Here is an 11,936-nt window from a genome sequence, read left to right on the forward strand (position 1 = left end):
GATTTTTCCGTTACTATTTATAAATGATAATAAAATATTATAAATTATATAATCTAATCCAACAAACCTGTAAATACACTCACATATTACAACTAACCTGTAAATACACTCACATATTACAACTCATCTCAATAACAAAATGTAAAAACCAAATGTCATGAATGAACTCAAATCCAATATCATATATTATGTAAATCAAATTAAACATATATCCAAACATCAAGCTGTTCAATTTTAAACTAAAAAAATTAACAAATTATTTATTATCCTAGTACATATGTGTAATGAAAAAAGAAACTATAATTGTGTAGTGTTCTCGTTCTCGTCCTCGTCCTCATCATTAGTTTCATCTGCTTGTTCAGGAGGCTGTGCAGGCTGTGCAGAAGTTCCCTCACCGGGAGCTGAAGGCTGGTTGCCTTGTCTTTCACTCACAAGCTGCATAAGTAAATCCTTCACCTGTGAGAGCTCAGAGGTAATCCGTACATTTTGCTCAATCAATGCTTGTTCATTATCCTCACGCTCCTGTAGCTTGCGTCTGAGATCAGCCATTTCATCTTGAAGATCCTGATTTTGCTGAGCTGATGTGAAGGATGTATTAGCAGAAGTCTTGTTTGGGAAGAAAACTGAAGCCTGTGATCCAAGACCATACACCCTTCTTTTTTTCTCTCCACCTACTGCCTCAAAGTATAACTGAGCCTCATCAATGCGGGATGCCTGACTACTGTCATTATCTGTCTGTGATGCTTGCTCTTTCAAAGTCAGAAAGCGATCCTTCAAAAAAAATACCATGTGATATAACAGTATAAACTACAAATCAAATAATTTACTATAAATTAATTTAATTTCTCACATGAATGGACTTTGAGCGTGCATCAACAAACTCTGAGGAACCCTTCTTCTTATGCGTAGCCTCAAATAACTCATGAGATAGAGGATCTCTGCCTAGTCTTTCGCGCTGCAAGTAAAATATAAATAGTAATAACATGCTTCAATATAAATTCACAATAAATTAGATAAATTTAAAGTATTTGAAAAAATTTAAGTGAGAATGAATATTACGTACCATCTGTTGTTGATGCCTATACTGAGATATGGATCCTCCACAATGTCTTGATGGGCCAGCGCCTTGCCCACCTGTTTCACTCTTTCTGTTATTTGAGAATTTTTTGCATTTCTCTTTATACTCAGTTGCTCCCCAAGCGGATTGCCATGCATCCATTACTCCTTCTGTCAGTGATAGTCTCTTCTCCTTCCCATTCCTTACGCTACACATAAGGCTACGATATCGCTCGGCAGCTTTCTTCCTCCAAGCTATCTTCATCAGTTGTTCTATTGCCTCCTCCCATAAGAAGTGTTTCTGTAATTACACACATTTAGCTACAAATAATGCACAGTAAAAATAATGACATGTACAATATAATTTGTATTACCTTAAATTCTTGCCAATAGAATTCTTTAACCTCTTCTGGTACATTCTTCCAACAAAAGCCATCTGCTACTAACTTTTCCTTGAAGATCAAGGTAATCCGCCTAGCAATCGGATCAGAAGGCTGCATGCTGTAAAAGAATAATTGACAAAAAAATTATTTTGAAATAAGCAAAAAAATTAAATGCATAGTTAAAATTACTTATAAATTTTACTCACACTGAATTTACTAAGTGAATATGTGGTCTGAGCCCTGTAGGTGCACAACTACCAGAAGCAGATGCAGATGTAGCCGTAGATGCAATAGGTGGCAAACCTATGGGTGCTGAGGCAGTAGCAGATGTGTGCACTGAAGCAGGAGTGGATGATGCAGCACCCGGTGTGGATCTCTCACCCTGGTCTGGTCTAGGAATCAAAGCATTGTGTTGTACCAAATCTTGATTGACATTTTCTGATTCAGTTGTGTGGACACTACCCCTGCCATGGTCTCCTCGACCCCGTGATGAAGATCCGCGTCCTCGTCCTCTCATCCTGTACAAATTTACATTATAAAAATCAAGATGTAGTTAACATATTTAATAACTAAAAGTAAAAATAGATATCAATTATGTTATACCTTCTATTCACTATCTACATCTAAGTCATCATCATCATCATCATTTGTTTCTGTTGCTATTATAGTTTCATCTTCATCATTTTCTTCACCATCATCAATTTCAATAACATCCCCAGTTGGATCATTTAATTGTTGTGTTGAATCATCAATTTCTCTAATTATGGCAGTGTGTTCCATTTCCTCTTGTTGAAATGGTTCATCAGCAGGTTGTGTATTTTCTTGTGTTGGAAGTTGAATTACAGAACGTGCTTTGACTTTTATAGCAGCCCACCATTCAATTTTATCTCGCTTTAGGCTAGGATACGGAGTATATATCACTTGTATTGCTTGTACTCCCAGCACAAAAGGCTCATATCTATTAAAAGATCGTTTATGATTCACATCGACAAGTTTATATTTACTATGGATCTTTGTGCCTACATTTGGAGTGGGGTCAAACCAATTGCATTTGAAAAGTACAACTCGCTTGATTGGAAGACCTGGATACTCCAAACGTATAACTTCAAGCAATTGTCCATAGTAATCGCTTTCTTCGCTGCTGTAATTTGACCCCTTAATACATACCCCACTGTTCATTGTTGCTCTACTTGCACAGTATGACTTCGATTGAAACTTATATCCATTCACCATATATCCATTGTATGATGTCACACTTCGTAATGGACCCATTGCAAGCGATATGATAAACTTATTGGATATGTTATTGCACGAATCATGAGCAAAATTGTTGAACCATATAGAGAATTCACTCTCCAATTTGATGTCAATCTGAGAATCATTGACCAACGGATCATTTGAGCGCAATTGATCAATGTAAATGCTGGAAAAACCTCAACTCCATTAGAAAAAGTAATTTAAGAACATAATATATAAATTACTTATTTACGATAACTTACTCAATATAGGGTTTCACTTCTGGACAATTTAATAATATGTACACTTGTGCTGCTTTATACTCATCCTCCATAAGATATCTGGTTGTCCCTTTTCCTATTGGTCGACCGGACTGCATGAAGATTGATAGATTGTCTTCATAATTTTCAGTACTTTCTGAAATATCAACATTCCTTGGCACTTTTCGATGTCTAGTTTGGACATACGATTCAAAGTAATGTGCACAAAATGAAGTTGCTTCTTCTACTAGGTACGCATTACATATTGATCCCTCGACTCTAGCTTTATTTCTGACATTATTCTTAAGCCGTCGCAGATATCTATAAAATATATGACCAACATTAGTAAACATTATTAAATAACTTAATTAAAGTGAAGTTAAAAGAACTTACCGTTCAAAAGGATACATCCATCGATATTGCAATGGACCTGCCAGCCATGCTTCATATGCTAGATGGACAGGGAGGTGTTCCATACAATCAAAGAAGCTTGGAGGGAAAACACGCTCAAGCTTGCATATGATTAAAGGAATTTCACCATGCAACCGCAACATATCACTCTCACTTATAGTGGTAGATGTTAACTCCTTAAAAAAATTACTCAACTCTGTTAAGGGTTGCCACACATTTGACGGAAGCAACTCACGAAATGCAATTGGCATAATCCGCTGCATGAAGACATGACAATCATGACTCTTCATACCAAACATCTTCAGCTTCTTCATATCAATACATCGCCCCATATTGGAAACATATCCATCGGGAAACTTGAGATTTTTCAACCAATCACATAATACTTGCTTACTTTGCTTATCTAGAGTATAACAAGCTTTGGGATATCTCCCAGTGACTTCATCCATTTCCAACTCTGGCCGATCACAGATCACATTTAGGTCTGCCCTTGACTTGGCATTATCCTTTGTCTTTCCCTCAATACTCATTACAGTGTTGATTATATTTTCAAAAAAAATTTTCTCAATGTGCATTACATCAAGATTGTGTCGAATCAAATTTGTTTTCCAATACAGTAAATCCCACAAGATGCTTCTTTTTCGCCAACCGCATTGCTTTGATAGACGGGAATTTATTTCAAATGCATCCTCATCTATAACCCTCTTAAACCCCAATTCATCAATCTGTTTCAGTATTTCTTCACCGGAAATAGGTGGTTTAGCTTTCTTAGTAACAGATACATTCTTCCTAAAAGCTGTTTTGTTTCTTCTAAAAGAATGGCTAGGAGGTAAAAATTTGCGATGATTATCAAACCATGATTGCTTACCTCCTCTTGTCAATGTGAATGCATCACTATCTTCCATGCAATAAGGACAAGCAGTCCGTCCTGCAGTGCTCCATCCAGATAACATTGCATAAGCAGGAAAATCACTTATAGTCCACATTAAAGCAGCTCGCAAGTTGAAATTTTCTTTATTGAATGCATCATATGTTTCAACTCCATTCTCCCATAAATCTTTCAACTCAGTTACTAGGGGTTGCAAATACACATCCAACTTATCTTTTGGATTTCTAGGCCCTGGGACAAGTATTGTGAGAAACATATACTCACCTTTCATGCATAACCATGGGGGTAAATTGTAAGGTGTCAATATGACAGGCCATGATGAATATTGCTGACCAGATTGTCCAAAGGGTTGAAAACCATCGGTACACAGTCCAAGACGGACATTACGTTTCTCAGCACTGAAATGAGGCCAATTATCATTAAAAGCTTTCCATGCATGCGAATCAGTTGGATGATGCATTAAATCATCATTAGTCCCATGATTGGCATGCCAAGTCATATCCTTAGCTGTAGCATTAGATGCGTACAACCTTTGTAGTCTAGGTGTGATTGGCATGTAATACATTTTACTATAAGCAACTTGAGTTTTACTAGAGCTCTGGCTAACTTGCAATCGTTTGTACCTCGGATGATCACACACCTTGCACCTGAGCAATTCATTATCCTCACCCCAATAAATCATACAACCATTTAAGCAAGTATGAATCTTCTGAATTGGTAATCCCAAGCCTTCAAGCAATTTCTTTGTAGAGTAGAAATTATCAGTAAACAAATTATCAGCAGGTAAAATTTCTTTGATGAATTGGCAAATATTGTCAAAACAACGTTCGGACAAATGATGTTCAGATTTGATATTCAATATCCTTGCCACAGCTGACAGTTGTGAATGATTTTCACAACCTGGCCACAATTCCTGATTAACAGCGGCCAACATGTCATACAATCTCTGAGTAGATTGATTTGGAGGCTCATTACTAATTGATGGGGAGAAACTCGGTCCTGCTGCATCTACAACTAGTTGTTCATAAGCATTAGAGAACTCAGTATGTTGATATTCCACATTGCAAGTGTTGTAAGTCGAATCATTACTTCTCCCGTGGACCTCATTGTAGGTTTGCATTTCTCCATGCAAATACCATACATAATAGTCCCTAACAAACCCATATTTCATCAGATGAAACCTAACTGTACTCTCATCTTCAAAACTGCGATTTTGGCACTTAAATCGATTACATGGACACCTAATAAGTTCTCCATTCAAACAGTCTGGAAACTGTTTGGCAGCTGATATGAATTCATTTAATCCTTCAAGGAATAAAGGATTTAGTAGACCATCTTTTAGTCTTGCATACATCCAACCTCTATCAGAATGCATATTGTACCTATTATACCTAGAATGTATAACAATAAATGAAGAGTTGGTCAGAAGGATGTCCTCATCTAAAAAAAAATAAATTGATATGTAGTTGTGTTTAAATAAGAGTAATATGGTTATTATGAGCAACTAAGCCCCAAGGTATGATTAACTCCTAAAGCAATAAATAATAAAACACTTCCAACAAAAAAATATTAATAAATAAAGTAATGGTTATGTAAATAAAGCAACTAAGTCCCAAGTCAAAGGAAAGTCCACAGGAATCATAAGGAGAGAAAAGAAAGCAAAATAAGCCACAGACTACCATGAATGATACTAAAAATAATCTCCAATCTAATCTCCAAAAGTAGTATTAATTTAATTTAATTAATTTTAAGTATTAATTTAATTTTAATTTAATTAATTTTAATTTAATTTGAAGTATTAATTTTAAGTATTAATTTAATTAATTTAATTAATTTTAAGTATAAATTTTAAGTATTAATTTAATTTTAATTTAATTAATTTTAAGTATTAAAATTAATTAATTTAATTTTAATTTAATTTTAAAATTAATTAATTTAATTTTCATTTAATTTTAAAATTAATTAATTTAATTTAATTTTAATTTAATTTTAAAATTAATTTAAGTATTAAAATTAATTAATTTAATTTAATTTTAATTAATTTAATTTTAAAATTAATTACTTTCATTTAATTTTAAGTATTAAAATTAATTAATTTAATTTAATTTTAATTTAATTAATTTTAAGTATTAATTTTAAGTATTAATTTAAGCCACAGACTATAAGCCACAGTTATTTTATGACTCAAACCACAATTCAGATTGCCTAAAAAAATTTCTTCTAAAGCAATAAATAATAAAACACTTCCAACAAAAAAATATTAATAAATAAAGTAATGGTTATGTAAATTAAAAATAGATGCTTTCACCTCTTCTTCTGATATTGGTTTACACAAGTCATTGTTGATGTCATCACTCACCACATTTGGAATTAAATTTAGCATAGCTTCAGGAATACTAACTTGCACTGCTTGAAACAGGTTAGAGAAGAAGTGAGTTACCCAATGTCTTATGGCCCCATTATCTTCTTGCCAAAAACCTTCTTCATTTTTTATTTTCACCAGTTGATTCATCTAGCGTCTCTAAACTGTTGTTGAATGGAAGAATTGAGTGTTCTTATCTCCATAGAAGATCCAACTAATTCTTGACTTTTAGAACCAATATATTTCCTCAAGCTGCCACAGCTCTTTTAATTCTTTTTGGACTAGTTCAATCTCTGTTTTTGAATTAATTCTTTTTGGACTAGTTCAATCTCTGTTTTTGAACTATCATGAGAAATAGAGGATTGCAATTCATCCAGCCAAAACTCAAGTTTACCAGAAAAATACCACTGGGCTAGCAGAAAACAAATACTAAATTAACAGTCTACTGCAGGAGGATTCTTCTTAATTATGTAACCACTTTCATCAAGACTATTAACATGCTTTCAATATTATCCACTGCTCATTAGCCAAAGTACAAATGAAAATTTTTATCAGTCTATTTATCACTTGACTATTCATTAAAATTACCTAACCAGTTGGTTAAATGGAAGAAATCTTAAGATATAAACCTTATCGGAATTCAGCTATCGACTAAAAGGTTTAGATTCTCTTGTGCTATCCATATCCTCAGGGAGGAAATCATGTTTACACAGAAGCAAATGGCTGGGAGTTTGGCTTAATAATTCCGCATTGCATTTGGATGCAGGAAGTCAGAGACCCTCCAAATAGGGTATGGGAGAATGTCCACTATCTCAAATTGTTTCTTTACAAGTATGGTTAGGTGTTGCAGTTAGCCCAATTGTAACCAAAAATTTTAAAAAATAAAAAGTAATTTTTCCGTTTCTTTTTCAGTTTTATTGGAAAAAAACATTGAATACAACCAAATTTTTGAAAGGAGAAAAAAAAAACAAAAACAAGAGTCTGAGACAAGCCTCCATCAAAGAGCCTTGAAGTTTTCTCTACACCAACTCCAACTCTTCTTACCAAATTTGAAAAGGAGAATCAGATCAAAGCTTCAGATCAATCCAGCAAACAAAATTATGGTTAAAATATCGCATAAGAAATTTCAAATTTAATTATGCAGAAACACAATAAGCAGCCCATCTACCCATGTTAAATCTTATTAGAACTTCACACCTTAATCTTTTTTCTCTTTGTATTTATTCGTTTATTCTGAGCTTATCCTTCTACTTGATGACACCAAGGATAAATTTCCAAAAAAAAAGAGAGAAGGGATGAACATCACAGTACGCAGCAGATACCAACAAAATCAGCTAAGTAATTTACCTTGGCAATAGCAATTGACAGTCGGTGAAGGCGGCAACGGTGAAGGCGGCAACGGTGAAGGCGGCAACAGTGAAGGCGGCAACTGTGATCGAAGGCGGCAACAGTGATCGAAGGCGGCAACAGTTATCGAAGGCGGCAACGGTGATCGAAGGCGGCAACGGTGATCGAAGGCGGCAACAGTGATCGAAGGCGGCAACGGTGATCGAAGGCGGCAACTGTGAAGGCGATGATAGCTGAAGGGCAGAGATTTTGGAGAACTTCGTGCAAGTGAGGGAAATAAGGGAAAGTAAACTGAGAAAGGGAAATTTCGGGCTTTCTAATGTTAGGGATTTTAAATTTAGTAACGGACACATCCGTTACTAAATTTAACTTCTGTAACGGATAACATATCCGTTACTAAATGACCGATTACAGAACCATTTAGTCACGGATGTGTTCATCCGTTACTAATTTTGGGTAAATTTAACCAATTCTGTAACGGATATAAATCCGTTACAGAATTTAGTAACGGATTTATAACGGATGAGCTAATCCGTTACTATTATTGTGTTTAATATAATATCCGTTATTAATCCGTTACTGATTAGTAACAGAATTTTTCCGTTACTATTTTCCGTTACTAATCCGATAAATTTTTGTAGTGATTTAGCAGCAACAAGTATCTTCATCAAACTCAAGTATGTCTTTAGAAGATATTGTTAAAAGTTTGGCAACTAATACTCAACGACTTCAACATGAAACCCAGATAAGTATTGGCAATCTATAAATACAAGTGAGTCAATTGGCAATATCAATGAACATATTGAAAAATCAAGGCCAGCTACCTTTTCAAACCATAATGAATCCTAAGCAGAATGTAAGTGCCATTACACTCAGAATCAGAAAAGAGTTGTAGGACAATCCTCATTAGGTAGGTCGTGGGCACGATCGCAATGCAGACTTGGATACTAAGATGACAGTACTTAAACCAGATGATAAATTAGCTCCAGTACCTGTACAATCCGAACCTTTGATCATTAAACCTCATTTTCCTGAGAGATTAGCCAAGTTTAAATGAGAGAAAGAAGAGAAGGAGATTCTAGAGATATTTCGTAAAATAGAAGTCAATATACCTTTACTTGATGAATAGGTACATCGCTATGTAAAATTCTTAAAGGAATTATGCACCAATAAAATAAAGCTGATAAGCTACCAAAAGGTTTGTATGGAGGAAAGTTGTTGTTTTTCAAAGTAAAACGCCTACCAAATGCAAAGACCAAGATATGTTTGCTATCCCTATCAAAATTGACAAAGTAGGGGTGAAGAAGGCAATGTGTGACTTAGGTGCATCTACAAATGTAATGTCATTGTCTATTTATCATTCTTTAAATGTTGATATTTTGAAAGAAACTAGTGTGGTGATACTATTGGCTGATAGATCAATTATATACCTTGTGGGAGTCTTAGAGGATGTGCTTGAACAAATTGGTAGTTTAGTATTCCTTGCTGATTTTTATATAGTACATATGGATGATGATAGATTTTCTAATATATCTGACCTCCTGTTAGGTAGACCTTTCTTGACAACTGCTAGAGCAAAAATAGATGTTTTTGATAGCACACTTACTAAGGATTTTATGGAAAAATTATAGAATTTAATGTGTATGACAGCATGAAATATCCAAATGTAATGTCTATAATCGAATCTATAATCCAGCAAGTATTTGAGTTGTAAGGTGAGGATGAGTTAAGAACTGTCATGTGTGAGCACTTGAATAAAACTAAATTGGTAGTCATAAATACTGATTTCATTCTAAAAGAAAGGCTCGAGAATATTGTCTATGAACTTAGCTAATAAAGTCAAATGTAATGTCTCTATTTTAGAATTACCTACTACTCATCCTAAACTTCTACCACCTGTTGTGCAGGCTCCACAGCTGGAGTTGAAACCATTGCCTATTGAACTCAATTATGCATATATTGGAATCATTACCAGTAATTATCTCCAGCAAGCTGACACCATATGAGGAAGAGGAGCTGATCTGAGTCTTGAAAGAAAACAAAGGTGCAATCGGCTGAACTATAGCTGATATAAAAGGAATCAGTCCTTCCACATGTATACATAAAATTTTATTAGAAGAAGACATCAAGCCAACAAGGGAGGCTCAACGCCGTTTGAATCCTCTAATGATGGAAGTGGTCAAAAAGAAAATTCTGAAATTACTTGATGAAAGTGTGATCTATCCCATTTCCAACAGTAAATGGGTGACCCAGTCCAAGTTGTCCCTACGCATTATTGTGGTGAAGAATGAAGAAGAAAAATTAGTACCCACCTATGCTCAAAACGGATGGAGGATTTGTATAGATTATTGCAAATTAAAAGCATCTACTAAAAAAGATCATTTTCCACTTCCATTTATTGATCGGATGCTTGAACTTCTAGCTGGAAAATCTCATTATTGTTATCTTGATGGATATTCATGTTTTCACTAAATTCTTGTGGCACTTGAAGGTTAAGAGAATATTGCATTCACCTGTCCATTTAGCACCTTCGCTTATCGACGAATGCCATTTAAGCTTTTCAATGCACTGACTATATTTTAGTGATGTTTGGTTAGTATATTTTCAGATTTTGTAGAAGATATCATAGAAGTCTTCGTAGATGATTTCACCGCATATGGTGACTCATTTGTTGAATGCTTACCTAACCTTAAAAAAGTTCTTAAGTGGTATTTTGGAATCCAATTTGATGTTAAATATGAGAAATGCCATTTTATGGTAGACCAAGGGCTAATCTTGGGACACATTGTGTCAAAAAGTAGAATTGAGGTTGATAAATGTAAGATAGATGTTATTAAGTTATTGCCTTACCCTGTTAATGTGTGAAAAATGCATTGCTTCCTTGGACATGCAAGTTTCTATCTACAATTTATCAAGAATTTCTCAAAAATAGCTCAGCCACTCTGCAGATTATTGCAAAGGATATTGAGTTTACTTTTGATGATTCTTGCAAAAAGGCATTTGATGCACTCAGGGAGATATTAATTATTGCACTAGTAATACAACCCCTTGCTTGGAGTCAACCTTTTAAAATTACATGTGATGCTAGCAACCAGGCTGTGGCCACGGTATTAGGACATAAGAAAGAAAAATATCCTCACGTCATCTACTATACGTCCAGAACACTTGATAATGCGCAGTGCAATTACTCAACCACAAAAAAAGAACTTCTAGCTATAATTTTATGCTTTAAAAAAATTTCGTTCATATTTACTTGGCACTAAAGTAATTATTTGTTCTGACCATACAACTTTAAAATATCTTTTCAAGAAAAAAGATGCAAAGCATAAACTAATTCGGTGGATCCTTTTACTCCAAGAGTTTGATGTAAAAATTCGAGACAAGAAGGGGTCTGAGAATTTAGTTGCTCATCATCTTAGCCAACTGCCATTATTGGTTGAAGAACCTGCACCACTCAAAGATAAATTCCCAGATGAACATCTATTTTCTACTTTCAGATCAAGTTTCTTGCTATGCAAATAAATTCAATTATTTGATCTCTAAATCCTTACCTGATGATTTGACTAGAACTAAACGAGAAAATATCAAACAAGATTCCAAGTATTATACTTAAGTTGAACCTTATTTTTGGTGCATATGCTCAGACCATATTATTAGAACATGTGTTTTGGGTAATGAAATCAGTTCCATTATGAGCTTTTGTCATGCCCACGCATGTGAAGGTCACTTCGGTCCAAAGAGAACCACTCGTAAAATACTTGATAGTGGATTTTATTGACCTCGTATATATCATGATTCCTATGTATTCTATAAATCTTAACTATCAAAAATCTAAAAATTTAAGTCGTCGAGTTCAAATGCCCTGATAACCTATCCTTGTCTATGAATTTTTGATGTTTAGGGTATGTATTTTATGGGACCATTTCCATCTTCTTTTGGTCATACATATATACTCTTAGTTGTGGATTATGTTTCTAAGTGGGTAGAAGCAA

The 11,936-nt window shown here is 34.4% G+C and overlaps 1 protein-coding gene across 2 annotated transcripts; it reads right to left on the bottom strand.

The window, feature by feature from the left end:
• Positions 1-273: 273 nt before the first annotated feature.
• On the bottom strand, positions 274-8,530 carry LOC110631175. Of its 2 annotated transcripts, none has more exons than XM_021778911.2 (6): positions 7,945-8,530; positions 1,646-1,957; positions 1,431-1,557; positions 1,064-1,357; positions 851-955; positions 274-771 (listed from the first exon to the last, which is right to left on the bottom strand). In XM_021778911.2, the coding sequence occupies exons 1-6, from the start codon at positions 8,295-8,297 to the stop codon at positions 298-300; spliced, it is 1,665 nt and encodes a 554-aa protein (XP_021634603.2). In that variant the 5' UTR covers positions 8,298-8,530; the 3' UTR covers positions 274-297. The 2 variants fall into 2 exon arrangements, with proteins under 2 accessions (XP_021634603.2, XP_043806098.1); XM_043950163.1 differs by lacking the exon at positions 7,945-8,530 and adding an exon at positions 2,043-2,601.
• Positions 8,531-11,936: the final 3,406 nt, after the last annotated feature.

The sequence above is a fragment of the Manihot esculenta genome, chromosome 14 (genome assembly GCF_001659605.2).
Source record: "Manihot esculenta cultivar AM560-2 chromosome 14, M.esculenta_v8, whole genome shotgun sequence".
NCBI lineage: Eukaryota > Viridiplantae > Streptophyta > Magnoliopsida > Malpighiales > Euphorbiaceae > Manihot > Manihot esculenta.

Excerpts from the sequence above, each read along its gene's own strand:
- LOC110631175 (XM_021778911.2), bottom strand. The coding sequence starts at position 8,297 with ATGTGTCCGTTACTAAATTTAAAATCCCTAACATTAGAAAGCCCGAAA. Across the intron at positions 1,558-1,645 it reads ATTCACTTAGTAAATTCAGT|CATGCAGCCTTCTGATCCGA; the intron begins GTGAGTAAAATT and ends ATTCTTTTACAG. Across the intron at positions 1,358-1,430 it reads TCTATTGGCAAGAATTTAAG|AAACACTTCTTATGGGAGGA; the intron begins GTAATACAAATT and ends GTGTAATTACAG.